Genomic DNA, 23,065 nt, shown 5'->3' with positions numbered 1-23,065 from the left:
AAACCTTAAGAGCAGCGCGCTGGAGAGAAATTGAATAATTCGGAGCATACATGCGCCGTAAAACGCGCTTTACGAGTTGTAAAGTCTAGGCCATCTTGTTGTTCTACTTGTTCTTCACCTCGGTTTTCTGTTTTCTCTCCTTTCTCCTTCTCCTTTTTTCTTCCTCCTCCTTTATCGTTATTCTCCTTCCTAGTTTTTCTACTGCCTTATTTTCCTCCCTCATCCACCCTTCTTTTCCTTCCTCCTTTCCTCCCCCACTTCTCTTTACTCCTGATCGTTCATCGAATTCCTTCCTCCTTTTGCTCCCTCTTTCTCCTACTTTCTCCTCCATCATTCTCATTCCTCGTCCTCTTCCTCTCATCCTTCCTCTTACTATGTCTTCCTCATTTTCACCTTTCCTCTCCCCTCCTTTTCTTTATTCATTCCTTCTCGTTATTATTTTTACTTGCTCCTTATTCTTCCCTCTTTTTCATACTCGTCTCATTCTTTCTCTTCTCGGTCTCCCCCTCACTTGTTTATAATCCAATTTCTTCTTATTTCTCACTTGCTTCCTTCTTTATATCTTCCTTCCCATTTTCCTTTCTTCAACTTCTCAAACCGCAAAGCCTTGTCTGCTTTATTTGTTGCTGCATCTTTTTATTTCATTCATCTTATTTCCTTCTCAACAGCTTCTCTTCATCTTCTTCATTTCTCTTTCTTCTCTCCCCTCCAACTCAACAGCTTCTAACTCTTCTTCCAATTTTTATTCACCTTTTGCGTTTTCTTCCGTACCTCCTCTATGATACCCTTCTACAATCACATCAATCTCTCCCGTGCTTCTCATTCTTCCACTCCTCTTGTCTCATCTTCTTCTCATCTGCCTGTCACTTTCTTCACATATTCATTTGTTTGGTTCGCCTCATCTCCTCTACTTCTCTTCACACCTTTCTCTTCTTTTCCCATCCCCAACTCCGTCCTTCCAGGTCAAAATAAAGCCACATATTCTGCTCGATTCTTCTCTTATCTTCTGAAAGTATAAACAACAAGCAGCAACCTTCTCGCAAAGAAATCCCGGTTCGGACATCTGTGTGCGGAAAAATATTGAAAACCCATGAAACCAAACAACAGTAGTCGCAAAATCGTAAAAATGGATTGCGCCTCTGCGATTTCCCGGCCAAAGTTTTCGCAATATTTCCTCGTCAATTGCAGAATATTCTGAAGTGGGCTCTCAGCAGTTTCGTCAGTCAGAAATTTCGCATGCGCCCCGATTTTTTTCCCTCTTAGAATTGATTTCAGTTTTGATTCTCTCTAATAAATAGGCAGGTTGTTAAAGCCAGTAGAGAGGAAGAGAGTACCTCTAAAAAATTGTATCATTCATATATCGATACGACGCTTTTTTATAGTGATTTTCACTTCAAATTGTCAGCATTGATTGAATGGGCAGCATTGATGTTATTCATACAAATCAGTATCAGATACTTTGAAGTGAATATCAATGTAGCAGCAGTAGAGAGAGAAATTGATTGATTGATTGATTGAGTACTTTATTTATGTAGATTACAATATATACTGGCTTATACACTTATATACAATAGCTTACAATACAGCAAAGTTATAGATGAATTTACATAAAATAGACTAAGAAGATAACTATTGAACTGTATATGATATGAAAAAGCAATTTGTAATATAATAACTATAGATAATAATCATATTGTTATGCATCTACGTAAATTGGCGGAGCTTTGGACATATCAATGTCCATTCTTTGGGAAGAATATTAAAAATATCCTCCCCACTAACTCTCTACCAAAACAAAGAAAGAGAGAGTGTGTGTGAGAGAGAGAGTGTGTGTGTGTGAGAGAGAGAGAGAGTGAGGGAGAGAGTGAGTGAGTGAGAGAGAGAGAGAGAGTGTTTGTGTGAGATAGTGTGTGTGTGTGAGGAAGAGAGAGAGATTGAGAGAGTGAGTGCATCTACAAATTTGTATCATTCTCTGAAGTGTCGACAATGCGTTTTTCATAGTTATATTGAGATTCACTTCTGCTAATGCTGAATTGTCAGCATTGATTTAATGGGCAGCATTGATGCTATTCATAGAAATGATACTGATACTTTGAAGTGAATTCTAATGTAGCAGCAGTAGAGAGAGGAAGAGAGTGAGAGAAAGGAGTGTGTGATAGAGAGAGTGAGAGAGTGACAGAGAGTGTGTGTCAGAGAGAGAGAGAGTGCGAGAGAGAGTGTTTGAGAGAGAGTGTGTGAGATAGTGTGTGTGTGAGGAAGAGAGAGAGATTGAGAGAGTGATTGCATCTACAAATTTGTATCATTCTCTGAAGTATCCACACTTCGTTGTTCATAGTTATAATGATATTCCCTTCAAACTTTCAGCATTCTCTATCAATGAAATCAATGCTTCTCATTTATAAAGTGCTGGCAAATCTAACTTACCAGTTTTTCGTGATTTTTTGCTACTTTGTTCCCAAACAACGAACAGCAGTAATTGAATCTGCATGGAATGAAACATGTCACTACAATCAGAGAAAAATTTCTCTGGCTGTCGGGAGAGTTAATCATTAGTACTAGTGGGAAATCAATTATAGTTTTCTAGATAATGGTCAATTATTATCCATCCATCCAGAATTGATCATGGACGTGTTATGAGTACTCCAGTTTGGGTTATAGTGGGTTATCATAATTAGGACTAAAGCTAAGTGCAGCTAGTATAGTAAACTGCTAGTAAAGTACGATGGAAATTGGAACAGTTAGATGCATCGTTGGCAAATAAGAGTTGATGAACTTTATCCACAACTGATCATAAATGAGATTTAATTACTAGTAGTTCAGAGAACAGTAGAATTCGCTACAATCACTAAAATCACTATTGACACTTGCCCGCCTATCCACACACAGACACACATGTAAATTGGATTTAGAGTATAATGATATAAATGCAATAGGATCGGTGGAGGACGCTGAGAAATAGAAGTTTTAATTTTTGAGCTAGGATGCACGGTTAAAGAGATAAATAATCTGAAACTTGAAATGTTGATATTGGTGGGGGGGGGGGGCATAAAAAATTCAAAATTTTCAACATGTTGTAATGTATGAAATAAGACCGCCTTGGAGCGCTGGAAAATAAAAGTTTCTTACACTTTTGAGCTAGGATGCATGGCTAAAGAGATAAGAAATCTGAAACTTGAAATTTTGAACTTTTAGATGGTGGGGGGGAATTATCGAATTATAATTTGTTAAAATTTTCTACATGTGATATATGAAATATGATCACCTTGGAGCGCTGAAGAATAAAGGTCCTCTACACTTTTGAGCTCGGAAGCACGGTTGAAAAGATAAAAAATCTGAAAATTGGATTGGGACTTGTAAAAAAAATCGAATTCCAAAAATTGGAAAATTTTCAACATGTTATACATGAAAAAATACCGCTTTGATGAGCTGAGAAGAATGAGCCCAATTTGAACCTGATCTGATAAAGTATTGAAAAGTTAGGTTGATTTTTAGGGTAAAATTTCCGAATAAAGTGCGGCCATCTGGAAACGGGGATGAATTGAAAAAAATTGAATACATACGTTTCTGCGCCTTGTTTCAAAGTACTTGAATACCAAATTTTATCCAAATCGGACCATAACTGCGACTGTAACTGCGGTACAAACAAACAAACAGACAAACGCCGATTGACTTGAAACATAGAATTCGCTTCGCTCATTCAATTATTGGCATAGATGGAAATTACTGAGATATTACAATTATTCAAATGCTAATGAATTAATAATTATTATTAAACTTAGAAAATCCAAATTAAATACTGTAAATCACCCCGAAGATTTTTGCTACTGCAAACATTTACCACAGGGTGAACAGCTATAATACGCCTGGAGAATTGGCAGCAATGTAGAAGGGTGTTGAGGAGGGAGAGGGACTAATCTGTTCCAATTCCAATCGGAGTATTTTCGTGTGATTGGCTATAATAGTAGATCGGACCGCGCTAGCTTGTATAGAATTTCAATTTATCATTTCATCAGGAAAAGATAAAGTCAGTTTTAGAATGGAGAATAAGAATTTGATGTGATTTTGATTCGACTATTAACATGAATCGACAATAATTAGTATTGTATCAGATATACCGGGATTACTTTAATGACAGCTATCTACTAAAGAAGTCGGCAGAAAAGGAACGTGGGAACAATGCTGTCATATCATTATCGCTGACTCGATAAAGTAAAGTTCCCTATAAATTCTGTAGCGAACAATCTATAAAACTGTAAGTAACCATTCATTCAAAAATAATATATATGAGCAATAATCAATCAACTTATAAATTATCTAATAATTGTCTTTATAATATTTTTTCTCGAATGATTATTTACCCTTGAAGAAATATAGGTTCCTTTATACTGTATCTTAATTTTGTCTCTATAATCTTCGTTCTTGTCTTATTATCCTTGAAGCAGGGACGCTGACAGCATACACCAGCGTCAAACCCAGACACATCCATCCTAGCACTAAAAATCAGTCTTGGAATGCCGCTGGCTGCTTTTGTCGTTCTTGTGCTGAAGAAAAAGTGTCTTGTTTTGACGGGTCGAGCCAGTGATTAATTTCCTACCTAGAAACCAGTCTGTGGTTGTCGTTTCATGCTCTTGTCGTTTCTGTCAGTTTTGCTGGTAGGATGGCAAGGGAGTGAACGGGTTTGAATTTTTTAAAGACTGTACCTGCTTGGAAATATTCTACTTAAGAATAAAAATTATTACTATTTCAATACACGTTATCCTCAGCTTTCCTCTTTAGTCCAGGCGCTGGCTTACATTGAGCATACATGAGAGAGGCAGAGAATTTGACTTCGGATTATTGTTAGGGGGTCTTTAGTGTATATGAAACTCGATGTCGTCACGTCCCAGGGTGGTCGACAGATTGGGGGGGAGGGGGGTAAGTTGTAAAAAACGCGCGCTTATAAAACCGCCTGTCCTGCAGTTACTATTCATAGTACAGTTTTGACTTTTTTCTCAATATTATATACTTATAACTGGCTTTCAATGAGGCCCTCTACATTTTTGCGATAAACCGCATAGTTTTTCCGCAAAAAAATAAAATATCTTGAAAAATGTATTTTTTTATTATGGACTTTTTGTTATTTCTTGAATATTTAAGTCGTTAGCCGACTTAGAGGAAAAGGTTCCCAATAAACTTTGTAGGCCGTTTCTTCCTGAATTCAATGATATATATAGTTTGGGGGTTACGATCATAGATGCGGCGGTGGGAGGGGGATAAGTAGCACTGTTACGCTGCGGCGCGGTCCTCCCCCATGATTAATGCGCGTAGTGGCCTGTCTATCGCATCGCTCCTACTATTCTATGCATTCAAATTATGTATTTCAGAAACGCTATCTTATGTATTTTCGGTCGCTGAACACGATTTTTCAACTCTCAAGCCTCAATAATTGATAATTCTCATCATAATATACAAATTATGGTCAAAATTACAAACTTCATCTCATTCTGCAAGGAAACTAAGAAATGACTTTTTGAAACGAAACTTGGGTTTCAAGAAATATATTAACATAGAAAATGATAATATTTATATGTGTTTATGTTTTTATTTTAAATTAATTTATTGTGATGCGCTTCAGGCTACATTATTAATTACGTATGGATTATTCCTTTATAGATTATTGCATGTTACATTAATAAATCTCTGCCACAGATTTAAAAATCAAGTCTCGATGGTTTGGAGAACATATTATTGGAGTGATTCTTTTACTCTGCTGCTTCTAGTATGTTCACTACCTTTTTTCGAATTTAGACTATAGACATGAAAAACTATGTCCACCTGTATCACTCCATCTTCATTGAGAATTTTCATAACTCTTCTCATCACAAAGTTTCCATAATCTTGCAGCGTATTGAAAGTTTCGAAAAGTGAAGTAGGAGTTGAATTCAGGAGAGCCATGTCATCATTATGCGAATTTGTCAACGATACGGTATTTAAGGATCTAGTCAAATCCACAACTAGTTTCGCTACTGTAATTATTTCATGGGCCAAGTGAGATTAAGCGTTTTTTTTTCAAATATCCATCAGATGTTGACAGAGATTGCGGTTATTGTAGAAATGCATGCTGCACTAAAACTTCAATGCTGAATTATATTTAAACAGCTACCTAGTAAAAATACAGAGATCAGATCTTTTTGTTCTAGAATGAACTAAGACTAGGATTTTTTGTTTGATTGCATCGTGGAGAATGACAGAACTCTGTTTCTTTTTATAGGTGAGAATACACTTTTACTCGTACAATTTGCCACAACTATGTTCAGATAAAAATCGTTGGAGACCGAATAACTATTTCTTTATACATTCAAAAGAGAATCACACACTTCTTCACTTGCTTCCAGACCATTGATAACATTATGCAGATTCTGTTGTCCATCAGAGTCTTGAAGAAAAATGTAATGTTCTCGTGAGAAGGTTATGCTCCTGGAAATCATTCTTATCTCTCATTATTCTTGTTTTACTTCCTTCGATGTCTTTTTTCACAATCTCCAGTGATATCCCATAATGATGTCAACATACTAAGATTTATTTATATAGTATCAGCCATTTTAGGAAAGCCTTTGAAGAACCAGCTATTCCAATCACTCACCTATGAGTTTTAGATGATCGAATGAGGGTTGCTCCAAAGCATGATCGGTTGTCACATTCTTGAATTTTCAAGATTTTCTTTTGACAGAGAGTCAATGTATTGACTGTCTAAAGTTAATGTTTCCTTATTGGAAATGATTTTCTACTTCTGTGGGTATTTTTTTTCCAGATTTAACACAGACTCCATAACATGGTTTGTGTGATTGAATGAAAAAAGTTTGGGTCTTTTCTCGTACAGTTTCTATGTGCAATACCAGAGTCCTTCCTTATTAGCAAGAATACAATTCAAGATAATTTAATCTATGTTACAATAATCAGTCATAAATTTCAAGTAGTCATTGATTTTGCATTGTGATTCTAAAAAAACTCCACAAATAGCTCCTGACTTCTTTCAAATATACTTTGACAATCTCTCATATTTGAACCGTTCATGAGTTCTTCTTTGTAGTTGTTTCATTGGATTGATTGCTTGCTCTCACACCTTAATTAGACTAATCTCCCCTCAATGGATTTCCAACAGTATTCTCTCCAAATATTTCAGATTCAACAAAGATAGCTCCCATTCCACTTCCATTCAAGTACCACCCCAGGACAACCAGTCAAACTCAGCCAGCTGAAACGTATCTATTCGTAGATATAAGTTACAGAAATCAGTTGATGAAGCTGCGTTTACACCAAAGTTATTAACATAATGTTGAAAACTTAATCTTTATTAGATTGAACGGAACTTGACAAACACATATGTTCATCATGTGTATGATGAATTATGTTCAATCAAATAGAATCTATAAAGATTAAGTTATTACCTAACATCTCGTTAATGAATTTGGTGAAAACGAAGCTTTAGAGTTGTATTTCCTCTGTATTCAAATATTTAGACATATCACATGGGAGTAATTGGCATTATATCTCTATTTAAAAAGTACAATATATTTTGTCCAATAGTTTTTCCCACTGAAACCTTAAAATCAACATTTAAAGTCCAAAAATTGTTCCAAAATGTTCCATGCAAAAGACCAAGACTTAATATGCTATTCCAAATACCGTTTGTCAGAACCGCTCACCATTTCAATTCCTACCTAAATAGAACAATGAGATTGTACAATAGACTAAACCCATTCCTTGATCCCTTCTATGACCGCTACAATACATTCAAGAGATCTTGTGGAAGATTATGCTGCTCAATTGATGAATAAATTATTATTTTTGAGCTCTACTAACTCTTCTTTCTTCAAATGTTTCTGCTTTCTATTTTCTATATGTATCTTTCATCCTATACCCCTTTACTAACTTTCCGGAATCTAACCCAAAAATCGTTCTCTTCTAATCTTATTAGTTATATACCAAATCGTGATTTTATGAAGTGCGATATTATTTTTTTTGTTTTCTTTTTTGTATGTTAATTGTAATGTTATACTATCATCTATGTCATTAAGGCTCGTACTGGAGTTTGTCTGTGAGCCTATGTTTTCTTGGAATGAATAAATGAATAAATAAGATATTCGTACTTCAATTGTAAATTTATATTGAGAAAATATTTTACTCCTGTTACACGGTGCTCTATATGGGTAGCCTATATTATTTGTTAAATTTACTCCATTACTTGACTTTCGCAATTCCAAAGTGATCATTGAACTAAATCGAATAATTATTCTCTCTTTATGAGATATTAGTTTTTTATCGATTGAGAAACACAAATAGGATTCCTAACAAGAAACAAGATGGTTTATCATTACAATGTAATCATAAATAATGATAATGAGATGAAGTTTGTAATTTGACCATAATTTGTATATTATGATGAGAATTATCAACTATTGAGGCTTGAGAGTTGAAAAATCGTGTTCAGCGACCGAAAATGCATAAGATAGCGTTTCTGAAATACATAATTTGAATGCATAGAATAGTAGGAGCGATGCGATAGACAGGCCACTACGCGCATTAATCATGAGGGAGGACCGCGCCGCAGCGTAACAGTGCTACTTATCCCCCTCCCACCGCCGCATCTATGATCGTAACCCCCAAACTATATATATCATTGAATTCAGGAAGAAACGGCCTACAACGTTTATCGGGTACCTTTTCCTCTAAGTCGGCTAACGACTTAAATATTCAAGAAATAACAAAACGTCCATAATAAAAAAATACATTTTTCAAGATATTTTATTTTTTTGCGGAAAAACTATGCGGTTTATCGCAAAAATGTGGAGGGCCTCATTGAAAGCCAGTTATAAGTACATAATATTGAGAAAAAAGTCAAAGCTGTACTATGAATAGTAACTGCAGGACAGGCGATTTTATAAGCGCGCGTTTTTTACAACTTATCCCCCTCCCCCCCAATCTGTCGACCACCCTGGGACGTGACGACATCGAGTTTCATATACACTAAAGACCCCCTAACAATAATCCGAAGTCAAATTCTCTGCCTCTCTCATGTATGCTCAATGTAAGCCAGCGCCTGGACTACTTATCGTATCTTGATTTAGTCTTAGAGTGGGTATAAGCCTTCATCTTCTAAGAAGCTCATTATGTCTGTTAACATAATCATTATGACTGGTCAATCAACTTATGAATCATACAGTAATTGTCTTTATCATCTTCGTCCTTCACTGATCATCCTTGAAGCTTTATCCTTGTATAGATCATACTTAGCTTTCCTCCTATTGTACCTTGATTCAATCTCGAAGTGGGAATATGCCTACAACTCCTGAGGAGCTTCTTATCTCTGTTATAATGAATATTCAACTTAAGAATCAATCAGTAATCATATTATTCATCATATATTTCTCCTTGAGTGATTATCCTTGAAGCAATATGGATTATCGCCAGATCTTCTCCTATTGTTTCTTGATTCAGAAGGCTACTGAATATTGGGAATAGGCCTACATCTTCTTAGTAGCTTCTTATTTATGTTAAAACACGAATGATAATCCAGTAATCGTATTCATCATATTTGTCCTTGAGTGATTAGTTTTGAAGCAATATAAGTTATCCTCAGCTTTTCTCCTATTGTTTCTGGATTCAGTACTCAATACTTGAAATAAGCCTACATCTTCTAAGTAGATTAAGTAGATCTTCTACTGGATTCAGTACTCAATACTGGAAATAGGCCTACATCTTCTAAGTAGATTAAGTAGATCTTCTACTGGATTCAGTACTCAGTACTGGAAATAGGCCTACATATTCTAAGTAGATTAAGTAGATCTTCTACTGGATTCAGTACTCAATACTGGAAATAGGCCTATATCTTCTAAGTAGATTAAGTAGATCTTCTACTGGATTCAGTACTCAATACTGGAAATAGGCCTACATCTTCTCAGTAGATTAAGTAGATCTTCTACTGGATTCAGTACTCAATACTGGAAATAGGCCTACATATTCTAAGTAGATTAAGTAGATCTTCTACTGGATTCAGTACTCAATACTGGAAATAGGCCTACATCTTCTAAGTAGATTAAGTAGATCTTCTACTGGATTCAGTACTCAATACTGGAAATAGGCCTACATATTCTAAGTAGATTAAGTAGATCTTCTACTGGATTCAGTACTCAATACTGGAAATAGGCCTACATCTTCTAAGTAGATTAAGTAGATCTTCTACTGGATTCAGTACTCAATACTGGAAATAGGCCTACATCTTCTAAGTAGATTAAGTAGATCTTCTACTGGATTCAGTACTCAATACTGGAAATAGGCCTACATATTCTAAGTAGATTAAGTAGATCTTCTACTGGATTCAGTACTCAATACTGGAAATAGGCCTACATCTTCTAAGTAGATTAAGTAGATCTTCTACTGGATTCAGTACTCAATACTGGAAATAGGCCTACATATTCTAAGTAGATTAAGTAGATCTTCTACTGGATTCAGTACTCAATACTGGAAATAGGCCTACATCTTCTAAGTAGATTAAGTAGATCTTCTACTGGATTCAGTACTCAATACTGGAAATAGGCCTACATCTTCTAAGTAGATTAAGTAGATCTTCTACTGGATTCAGTACTCAATACTGGAAATAGGCCTACATATTCTAAGTAGATTAAGTAGATCTTCTACTGGATTCAGTACTCAATACTGGAAATAGGCCTACATCTTCTAAGTTGCTTCTTATTCATGTTAAAACACGAATGATCAATCAAGTTAAGAATCGTATCCATTATATTGGTCCTTGAATGATCAGTATTGAAGCAATATAAATTATCGCCAGCTCCTATTGTTTCTGGATTCAGTACTCAATAGTGAGAATAGGCCTACATCTTCTAAGGAGCTCCTTATGTCTGCTAAGACACGAATGGCTGAGCGTCAGATTCAGCAATCTGTTAATTGATTTATTCACACATTATTTGTCATCCACTGCAGACAGATTCACTCTCAACTGCCAGAATGGTTCTAATGGGAAGCATTAATGTTATTTATATGGAATGCTGATAGATTAGAGTGAATCTCAAGATAGAGTGAGTGAATTTGTGGGGTGGAGGGAGGAGTGAGGTGGGAGTAAACCCTGTTGTTGTTGAATGGATGCGATTGTTTGTAGGCGCTTGGTAAACAAAATTATTCTCAACAATGCCTCATAGATCTGAGGAAGAGCGATAGAGGTAGTGTCACTTTAAACTGTCAGCGTTTCTTGAGTCAGAATATAGCGGGATTTAATAGTATCAGGAATCAGGAGGTTCCAAATGAATATCCAAACTGTTTTTCGAAATGAGATACTTGACTCTTGAAGCCTGTACCTGTTTGCCGATGATACAGCCCTGCTGGTTTCTGGTAATACGAGAAAAGAGATGTATGAAACTGCTGAGTGACCTTGCAAAGTTGAAAAAATGGCTTGATCATAATACATTAACTCTGAATGTGAAAAAACTAAATACATGGAAATTTCATTGAGAAACACTGTTGAAGACACAGCTCAAAGTTAAATGTTACACTCTTGCAATGATTTGCTAAGCACCACTTGTGGTTGTCCGTCGATAAAACGTGTGAGGTGCTACAAGTACTTGGGCGTAATGTTCGACGACAACCTCAATTGGTCAGCACATATTGCATACATCAGAAACAGAGTTCGTAAGGCTATATTCTTGTTCTACAAGATCAATAACATATTAAATCAGAAGGAACTCAGGAACATATATTTTGCATACGTTCAGTCACTAATACAGGGTGGTATAATCTCATGTGGTGGATGCTATAAAACTAATTTGGAACCTTTAAAAGTAGCACAGAAAGCTGTTTTGAGAGTAGCATTGAAGAGAGACAGTAGATCCAACTCACATGACCTGTATATAGACTTCAATGTTTTGGATATCAGGCAATTATTTGTGAAAAATGCACTAATTTATATGTATAAGCACCATACTGATATTTTCATTAGAAATACCCACACATATCTCACCCGAACAGCTACAATTTCAGGAATAATAACACCTAGAATTAACAAAACATATTCATCCACAAACATTTATTACATAGTTCATATGCTTTTCAGGAATATTCCCAACAAACTCAGAGAATTTGATGCAGCATCTTTGGTAGTGTACAAAAATATTGTGAATCTTTGGCTAAACGAAATAGGTTGGGATGGAACCGAAAATATCATTAGCTCAGTTTATAGGTTATAGAGTTTTATACCCAACTTATTCTAGATGCAGCAAGTAGGCTACTAACTAGTGGGCGTTCTCAAGCTCCGGTAAATTCTATTTTTCAATAAGATAAACTAAATTTCAAATCTCTTTGTTTCTTTACTATCCTTACCTGTGAAGTTCTTATACAAGTTTCATCTGAACCATTTCAATCCAGATTCACCCTTACTCACAGGCAATAGCCTATGTAAGGGTATTTCTCATTACTGTCATATTCTGTATTTTGTACAGAACAACAAATTGTTACTATTTTTACTATAGTCTTTATTATGCTATGCTTATGAATTTTATGTTATGTTGTAGTAGTACTGTATTTACTGTTGTGCTGTGCAATATACATAAATTTTGTAAAGTGTTGAAGAGAATAAATTCGATTTGATTTGATTTGACTAAAGAATATTTAACCAAAACCTGACAGATAACGCTGACAAGAAAGTTGTATTAACATTCACTTGAAGATTTTGTAGCGACAAAGTAATTTTTGAAGAGTAATTTCTTATTCCAAATAGGATCCCCAATGAAACCTACTGTCAAATTTATCTTGTAAAAGAAATAGTTTGCTGTTTCCATAATTTTCACCAATTCTGTATAATTAAAAGTTGCGGGTTTTAAAGAGAACGATACAACAGTTCATGAGCGAGTTCTCCAACCCAGGGGGTCACTAGTTATAACTACGTGACTTTAATCTCCTTATTCGTGAATCTTCGTGAGTGGGTTCTGAATAGCTGATATGATCCGAACCTTTGAAAATATTCATTATCTCACTGAAACTATATTCATCTGATGTTAAAAATATTGTTTTTCTCCACCTACTGTCAAAAGTACTTACTTTACTCCTTGAAACATGATACTAAAGTGTCACTTTTTCGCTCTTGGTACTAAAAAACAGAAAAACTCCCTAGGGAGTAAAAGTGACTCCATTCAAATAACATGGGAAGCATCTCTATTTTAAAAACGTACATTTGGAATAGGTCAGAAGGTCTAAGCTCAGATGAGGAAGCATATAGAGTAGTCATTAAACCAACTAAATTCAATACCTCAACCAGACATTTGATCGATATATAAAATTTATTTTTGTATGCTGAAATTATTATTACAAACTTCATATCACTATACTAAACAAAATGTATATATTTTTTTCTTTTATTCCATGTTATTCAAAATATCAACCAACGAATATTACTTATTAACTAATCAAATTTGTAACGGGAACTTCATCATAGCTGTAGTTTTGGCTGTCATTGTTGTTACAACTTTAGCCGACAGATAGTGCTGTCGGAGGAGAACTGTGATTACAAACCAGCTGTTTCTGTTTACTTTTTAGATTATGTCATGTTGTAACACATTGTTTGGTCACATACGTTTTTAAAAATTATCTTATTAGCAGTTTTTATAAAAATGTAGGTGGAGGAAAAATGTTGTGTATATCACGAGTGAAAAATGTTTTTTCTCCCTCAGGAAAATTGTTGCCCTCGGCTTCGCCTCGGGCTTCAAACTTTTCCCTCAGGGAGAAAAAACAGCACTTTTCACTCTAGATATACAAATAAATATTTCTTTCCAATTGTTATTTAAATGAATAATATAGTAACATAACTTTCATCGTTTCAGATATCAGAATATCACATAGTAACAATAATCAAATTCTGAATATGTTTTTCATCCTACTCAAACACATTGAATTGATTGACTAAAAAGCATGAATGATTAAATTTGACTGAAAAAAATCAATTCAAGATAGGAGAACCTGAAAGTAATAAATGAATAACTGAAAAAGAAAATGCTTAGAAAAACAAAACAATTTAACTTTGGAGAAATCTGTTTAAAACAACAGGAAACAAAAGGAATCGACAAGAGAGGTGAAAGTAATAAAATTAGTGGAATTCCAACATTTATTCCACACAATGAACAGCGATTTCATTGTTTTCCTACTGAATTGACCTTGTCTGAGGGCGTTTTGCCTTGCCATGTAGATAACTGTAGATAAATACTGTAGAACTGTAGATATCTGTCCTCGAAATACATTTTAATGTACAACGAAACCAAACTGTGGCACATGATGTGGCCACAGAAAAAAAAGCTGGGAAAAGCTAATAAATCGCAAACTGTTGTCACTAGATTTTCGCGGTCGTTCTGTCATTGTGATTTCCGACCTGGTTTCATTGCGATGAATGATTTATCATCGTCTGATTCCATTTCATCCGCTCTTTCGTCCGGTTTCGCTTTTGCTCTTCTTCCTCTCATCTCTCTCCCTTTCTTTATTCTTCCTTCCTTTTTGCTCTCCATCCCTCTATGATCCGCCACAAACCCATATCCTTCCGGCTGTATGGGTGATGACTTTTTGAAGTCACAGTATTACATATCAATAGTTAGGCCGGTCAATATTTTTATGGCTTCATCCTGTGCTATATGCTCCAACAACATTGATGGATGATTCTTTTTTCATTTTGCTCAGAATTGCTGTGAATGTCAGTGGATTTAGGGGGTGATATAGATGCCTTCACTATTATAATTGTATACTTCTGTGCTAAACAGTTGGAAATGTACTTATTAATGAATGACTAGAATATAAGGCGTTATTTAAGTTTATATTTTATAATAGAAAGAATAAATAAACTCTTTTTTCGCTCCTCCTCTACCTCTTTCTTTCCCTCTTTCCCCTCTTACTCATTATGTTTTCCACTTTCTTCTTCATGATTTTTCTCATTTTTTCCTTCTGCACCGCAATTTTATATATCTCTCTTTCTCTCTCTCTCTCTTTTAAAGAGTCCCTCTCTTTCTCCCTTCCTCCTCGCGAATCTGTGCAATTTCACGGGAAGAAATGGATGTGCCAGTTTTCTGATGTATCAGCGTTTGTAGTTGTTTTCCAACAGAACAATGGATTTAGGAATGGGAAGGGGAAGAAAAAGATAGGGAGGGGTAGGGAAAAGTCTTTTCCAGTTGGTTAATCCGCTGTTCCACTGATTTCATACATTGCTTGTCCAATTTTATTGATACTGTGTAACCCCAGGCAATTCTCTTAGTTTCTCATTGAAACACAGTAATATTTCAACTTATATGACTTATCAGCTTTCATATTTCCATAACCAATATTTACTTTGGATAAAGTACCATTTTAATTGAAATTTTAAGCAAACGCCTGTTGTGACTTATCGACAGTGTAATAACAATCCATTAATATTCAAAAATAACTGGGCCAATACATGATCAATAATATACATGATGGAATAAGTGAATAAAAAAAAATAAACTCACTCACTTTGATCCTTCTGAATCGATGATCAGAGCAACTAAACTGAAGTTCATTTCATACTGTCAGCAGTAAATAGAATTTATAAATAGAATGAGCGCTTTACATTCAATCAATGCCAACAATTTGAATTGAATCTCACACCTCTAAGAATGATCGTATCAGCAACGAAAATTGTAAATAAGTTCAACTAACACGAAAATCGTTGCTTGCATGTGATTTGCTCTCGTCCACTAATCAGGAGCTATGAGGTGACCAGCCAAATCGACCAATGGCAAGCGGAGGCTTGAATTTAGTTCCTCCTTCATTTTGACGTGTTAACTAGTATCAATTCCAATATTTTCATTTGAATCTTTGATGAATAATACAATTACTTTGATAATAAATCTATAATAATTATTCTATAGATTGAATATCATTGAAGTACTGTATGAGTGAATTTGTTGTTTAGTCGATCCTGTTTTCAGCAACAAACCATTGTATGATTGAAGTCAGTAACACTCAAGCCTCTGGCGAACAATTTTGAGACTCTCAACCTTATCAAATAAGCAGTTGAAATGGATAATAACTGATATGTTTGTCAAATCACATTGACAGCAATTCTACTCCTCATAGGCTACTAACTTTTGTAAAATTGAAGATTTGTGAGACAATTATTATTATCATCTTTGAAATTATCAGCACATTGAGTTTGAGGATGTTCACGGTTGAGCGAAGAATCGAACTAGTTTCGGAAAAATAACTACTAAAACTAACTACCTGTTATTTTGAAATAGTTAGAAAAAAACGAAAATAACTACCTGTTATTTTGATAGAAAAGTGTTTGTGACAATACACCATTCAAATAAATAACACAAATAGATGTGTAAGCCCACTAGAGCCCTCGTTGAACCCCAGTTACTGGAACCCCGTTTAGGGCCTGGTTTACACTGTCACGGACAGTACGGTGGATTAGTGGTCGCTCATGTATACATCATAGCGGCCCTATTAACATTGATGGATGAACATAGCAGCAGCAGTAGCACATTACATAGTAGCAGCACATTACATAGCAGTCCTAGCTCAGGGGCAAAGGAGCTCCTTCCTCCAAAGACACACTAATGCATATGGAGCAGTCTTGCACCCAAACACGTATATACATGTTATACTCTAAACAGTATGTATATACCCTAAACATCTATATACAAATCAACTGAATGGGATCTATATTTATTGAGTGAATTGTACAGAGGGTCCTGGACAAATATAGGTATATATCACTTCAAATTGTTTCTATATACCCTTAAAATAGATATAGAAATCAAATGAATGGGATCTATACTTATTGAGTAAATTGAACAGAACGTCCTGAACGAATATAGGTGTATACTACTACAAATTGTTTATTTATATATATATATATCCTAAATATAGATATTATATATTGACCGGCAAAACAGGCTGTATATATTGTGGAGCTTGCAGATGGAAGTTGTGGGGTTGTGGACGAGTATAGTTATACATGCTACTCCAAACAGTATATTATATATACCCTAAATATAGAAATACAACCTGGCTAGATGGGCTATTGATATTTAGGAGTTGATGAACCCCAGGGTCGTTGACAAAATATAGATATATATTACAGCTATATAGTATATAACATATATATATATATATAACGATATATATATTACGATATATATTATATATATATATATATATATATATATATATATATATAACGATATATATATTATATATTGAGGAGTTATGCAGGAGGAAGTTGAAGGGTCGTGGACAAAATATAGATACAGTTAAACTGTGAGTATACATATCATGAAAATAGGTATATACTGGGGGTTGGATAGGGCATATATGGAGAGTTTGTGCAGATGGCAGGACAAATATTGAATCACTGGCTGAAGTGAGGCAAGTGAGGAGGTGTTGTGGCAGGCCTCAATCAATTCAACGGGTCTGAGTAGGGCGATTTCGGTTGCTTTGAAGTTGTGAATGCCTTGAAGCCTTGAAGATGCTGGTTGGTCTGCCAAAACAATGCGAAATGGGGAATGTTTGGGCAATAATAATGCTGTTCCTACGTCTTCTTGTATCCCAGTAGAGGAACCGATTATACATGTTGAAAGAACGGATGTTTTTCAAAAAGGATAACTTGAATATTATTATTGAATCTAGTTTGAATAGTGTTTTGCCTTGGTCAGATTGATATGAAGATTTCATCTCCTTAACGTCTTCTATATCCATATATACGAGTGGTGGGTTGGAAGATACTGCTAACTAGATTGAAAATAGAGGATATTTTTTGTGTTCTGAATTTTAAATTGAGTGTGTAATTGAAGAATGTTGAGTGACACATAACCTAGCTACATTTGGACATAAATTAGAATTGGAACCGTTTTGGGCGTATAAGCCTGTGGTACTTTTCTGTAAGTTGTGTAATTCTCATTGATCAAATAAATAAATAAATACTTTGGGAAAATCGATTTTTATCTCCAATCTCCATGAAAAGCTCTCATCTCCTCTAGTACTTCAATCATATCGAAATTTGTCTAGTTTCCCCGTATATCAATGACTCCAAGTGCCGGTTGCACGAAAGCCGGTTAAAGTTCAATCGTGATTAATCCCACCAGAACCATTCAGAGAAGCCGTCTTATCAAAAATACCTTCTCTGATTGGTTCTCGTGAAATTATTCACGATTAAAATTAACCGGCTTCTGTGCAACCGGGCCTAAATTTTTTTTTCATTACACAGCTGTTCAATGCCATCGATCTTCACCGCGACTTACACGTTCTGTTTAAACTTTTGACGCCGGTTGCACAACAGCCGGTTAAATTTTAACTGTGATCAATTCCACGAGAACCAATCACGGTTGAAATATAACCGGCTGTTGTGCAACAACAGAGTTTTGAATCTCGCCTACAACCAGTACTGCCAACGAAATATGAAACTGAATGCTCGGGTAAGAATAGTTTCGTTTGCATACTTCTGTTTTGTAGCAGGAGCTAATATTATAAATAGAGGAACCAGGTCAAGATTTTAGATGCTCTGAACTTGGTGGTGGGTTGAAAGATACTGCTAACTTGAAGTGAAAATAGAGGATACTTTGGGAGAATCGATTTGTATCTCCAATCTTCATGAAAAGTTCTAAATCTCCTCAAGTACTTCAATCATATCAAAATTCGTCTAGTTTCCTTCTATTGAAATTTGGCTCGAGTTTATTCCCATGAATCAATCCGTTGCAATATCATTTCTCGTATTCATCTAGAGACTATGTTGTAATCGTATTAATTAATTGTGTGGGCAGGATATACTAATCAATTGATTATAAGTAATATAATGAGTTTTTACAAAATAAATGTTTTCTACAGTCTATTTGAACCTGAAAGCGGTGGGTTGACGATATGGAAGAGGATTTGCGAAGACCACAATGTGGTTGTGAAGGCTAAGGCTACATGGGATGTAGTACCAATAATGATGATGATTTGAAAATGTTACACTAAATCATACTAAACTGAGTATAGTAATCAATTGCTACGTTTATTGCTTTTAATATGATTAGCTCAAGAAATTTGTATTTATTTACGGATCAAACATACAATATGACTATGATGGGAACTACTGGTATATCAGTTATTATAGAAGACCCAAATCTATCATTCGAAAAGTTTTTTCACTACACTACAAAAAATTGAACTTTTTTACCTTGAATGAGTTCTCGCACTGTGTTTCTGCCGCTCCAGGGTTGGCGGATATCTTCAGTTCTTGTAGTGAGCCCTTTGAGAAAGAATTTTTAAAATCAATTACTGGAGTATTATAGTTGAATTTATTGTGATTGAAAAGAAAAACCGCTCGATGTTTCAAAGAAGCAGTGTGGGGTTTTATCACGACTGAATCACCTACCATTATTCTCTCACCATAGTTGAACAATTTGTGGTCGAAATTCAAAATTTTAAAATCATTATTCCTGGACTGAAAATCAAGTGACGAAGCAGTATGTGATTACATAATCTTAACTCTTGGACAACATTAACATTTTATCAAAAGTTTTGGAGAAAAATAGTACAGGCTAGGCCTAATTTTCCCTCCAATGTCATAATTTTTTCATGATTATAGTTCTTTATACAATAAATAAAAAGAGTTCGAGTAGTTATTTCTGTCCAAATCAAATTAAGAAGTTATCCGATTCCATTCTCATCTGATTATCATTACATTCAAACCAATTTACCTAGGATACATTCTAGGTACCTTGGTTCAAACCTTTTTCGCCTTGATGTTTACTTTACAATTTTAATTTGTTAATACTTTGATGAACACCTTCAACAACATGAACAGCCTATCGATGACATTCTATGTTGATTCTGATTCTATTAAGGAATTTTATAAATAAAATGTTTATTTCTCCGAAATTATCTATTTATAGATTCTATTAGATTGAACATAACTTATCATACAATTGATGAACATGTGTGTTTGTCAAGTTACGTTCAATCTAATAGAATCTATAAGGACGGAAAAATGAGAAAATGGTTAATAACTTTGGTGTAAACGCAGCTTAATATGATTTCGGGGTACCATGTTCTCAAAAACCTGATGTTATGGGTTGATGAATTGTCAATATTCTATGGTTAACTCATTGATGAACTATACAACGATGAAATTTCATTGATAATAATATGATTATCATTATCATAATTTCAAAAACTTGTTAAAAAGAGTTCATGCTCTTTTTGAATTTTCTATCTCAAATTCGTTGCTGAAGACCGCAAACTTCAACAATGACTTCATTATCTTTTGAACGCAAACTAGATTGCATCTCATGCTACCCAGAATAAATGGGACAAATTCGGGAAGAAAATTAACGATGAATTTATTATGAGTGTAGAGCATAGTGATTGGACCAAGACTTGAGAGTAGAGGCTGTAGAACAGTTTTGGGGTGATAACTATGATGATGGGAGGGGAAGGACGAGTAGCAGGAGGAAGGAAACGGAGAAAATGAATTAAAGGAATGGGTGGACACCGTGAAGAAGAAGGATGGAAGGAGAAGGATAAGAAAGTAAGGAGTGGACAAAGGAGGTTCAGAAGCAAAAATGGCTGTGGGTTGAGAGGAAAAATGATGATGAGGAGGAGGAGTAGAGGGATAAGTTGAGGAAGAGGTGGATGCATAATGGAAAAACATATAGGGAGGACAGAAAGAATGGAAAAATCACGAGCATGATGATGATGATGATGATGATGATGATGATGATGATGATGATGATGATGATGATGATGATAATAATAATGATGATGATGATGATAATGATGATGATGATAATGATAATGATGATGATGACGATACGGAGAAGGACATGGAGGAAGAGAAGAGTAGAAATCGAGGAAGAGGTGAAAAGGGGAAGATGAAAGTAAACAGTGTAAAGAGAAAGGGAGTTGAGATGGGAGAGAGGATGAACGAGTATTAAAAGACCTAGGAGAAGTAAAAAAAGAGAAGAAACAGAAGAGTGGAGTACAGGAACAAGGTGGAGAGGAAGAGACAAAAAAAACAGAGAACATGAAAAAGGAGAAGAGAGAAGATTTAAGAACAGGAGAGGGGAAGAGAGAGGAGGCGATGGTGGTGAAGAGGGAAAGAAATACAGTGGAGGGTTGGGGAAATGTTAGGGGAAGGAGAAAAGAGTGTATGGAGAAGAAGAACCAGAAGAGGAAGTAGGGGAGATTGCTTCGCCTCAGCATTATTATGATTCTAGGGAGAAAAAAGACGATAAGAGGAGTGGCTGAAGATCTGGATGATGACAATGATGATGATGATGATGATGAAAAACAGTATCAGGATGAGAATGACAGGCTAAAGAACGAGGATCAGGATGATGATTGTAATACTTCTTATTTTTATCCAGTAACCTGGAATTAAATTGTAAGTAGAGTGCAGCTTACAAAAATCCATTGCAACAAGCCCGACCTCGTTTCACTAAAATGATATTAAATGAGTCTCACGCTCATCTCAACAACCCACGAATGAATAATTCACGCCACAAGACTCCCAATATGCAAATGTAATTCTCAGAAAGTATCATCGAATATTCATCAGTCAGATGCTTGAGATCTGCTAAGAAAAATAACCTGTAGAAATGATCGAAGTGATTCTCACAATGAATTGAATGTTGAAATATCAGTATTTGATGCTTGAGATCTGCTAAGAAAAATAACCTGTAGAAATATCGAAGTGATTCTCACAATGAATTGAATGTTGAAATACGAGTAGATAGAGTTTTGGGAAGGCGTCTCCAATTCTAAATCGTTTTGAAAGTACTGTACCGTACATTTCAAATCAACAAGATATTTCAAATACAGATATAATATCTCTCTTGAAATTACTTCAGACTTGGAGGAATTTGCGGCGCAGAGAAATGGAGTGAGATCAGTCAATTACAGTGATGGATTGAGTCATAGGTGGATGCGCTGTTGTCAATTTGTCGATTAGAGTCAGTTGAGTCAGTGCTTGCAGAGAGGAAACTTAGTAACAACTTTAACATGAGCGCTTCAATACTCACTGGAAATTAGAGAACGCTGGCCTGTTCAGAACGGCACATAGCCGCCGTTGTATCCCTGCCGTTGTATGTCTTCTCTGCTGCGCATGTCCATCTCAAGTGATTTTGTACAGAGTATGAGTACATTTTTTTCAGGATACTTCTAAGGGCCTCTTCACATAGTTTTAACATAGATTATTCTAGTTAGCTTTGTTCTAGATTGTTTTAGTAAGTTAGCTTTGTCTGGTTTGCAGGTTTTGTTTCAGAGATGCAGAGATGTATGTTGTAATGTTTTTGCATGTCTAATTGATTAAAAAAAACGTTTGACCGTGTTAGACATGAGCAAATGATGGATGTACTGAAGAAAACTGGATTTGATGGAAAGACCTGAGAGTAATAGCTAGCTTGTTCTGGAATCAGTTTGCGGTCCTCAGAGTGGATGGAGAGCATACAGATCCGGTGAAGATCCTGCGTGGAGTGAGGCAGGGTTGCATCTTATCACCAATTATTTTCAATCTGTACTCAGAACACATATTTGGGGAAGCGCTTGGAGACATAGATGAAGGTATCTCAATAAATGGAGTCAAACATAACAACTTACGTTATGCAGATGATACCATAGTGTTCTCTGATTCAATGGATTGCCTGCAAAATTTAGTGAATAGGATCACAGAAACAAGTAAAGTCTATGGCCTTGATATAAATACTAACAAAACAAAGCTCATGATAATTAGCAAAGAAAATATCGGAGGGGTCAACCTGTACATCAACCAGACAAGAATTGAACGAGTCTCACAATACCTGAGGACTATGATCAATGAGTCATGGGACAATTCTCAGGAGATCAGATGTCGGATTGGAAAAGCCAAAAGTGATTTTTTAACAATGGGTTCAGTTTTCAGGAGCCATGATCTCACCCTAGGTACAAAGCTAAGGCTCCCTAAATGTTATGTATATTCAGTGCTTCTGTATGGTGTAGAATCATGGACCCTGAAGGAGGACACAGTATCCAGGCTCAATGCATTTGAATTATGGTTGTT

General features: G+C 35.4%; 1 protein-coding gene across 16 annotated transcripts in view; it reads right to left on the bottom strand.

The window, feature by feature from the left end:
* The window catches only part of LOC111049426 (collagen alpha-1(XV) chain), a 364,911-nt gene that overhangs the window by 94,887 nt on the left and 246,959 nt on the right, over positions 1–23,065 (bottom strand). For 14 of the 16 annotated variants that reach the window (XM_039428928.1, XM_039428931.1, XM_039428933.1 and 11 more), the window contains one exon: positions 19,205–19,276. The exons of the other annotated variants lie outside the window; for them this stretch is intronic. In XM_039428928.1, coding sequence (XP_039284862.1) covers positions 19,205–19,276 — 72 coding nt within the window. The remainder of the gene's footprint in view (positions 1–19,204; positions 19,277–23,065) is intronic. 16 annotated transcript variants of the gene reach the window in all.

The sequence above is a fragment of the Nilaparvata lugens genome, chromosome 5 (genome assembly GCF_014356525.2).
Source record: "Nilaparvata lugens isolate BPH chromosome 5, ASM1435652v1, whole genome shotgun sequence".
Lineage (NCBI taxonomy): Eukaryota > Metazoa > Arthropoda > Insecta > Hemiptera > Delphacidae > Nilaparvata > Nilaparvata lugens.
The sequence above is the reverse complement of the archived record's forward strand: the minus strand, read 5'-3'. Positions and strand labels throughout refer to the sequence as shown.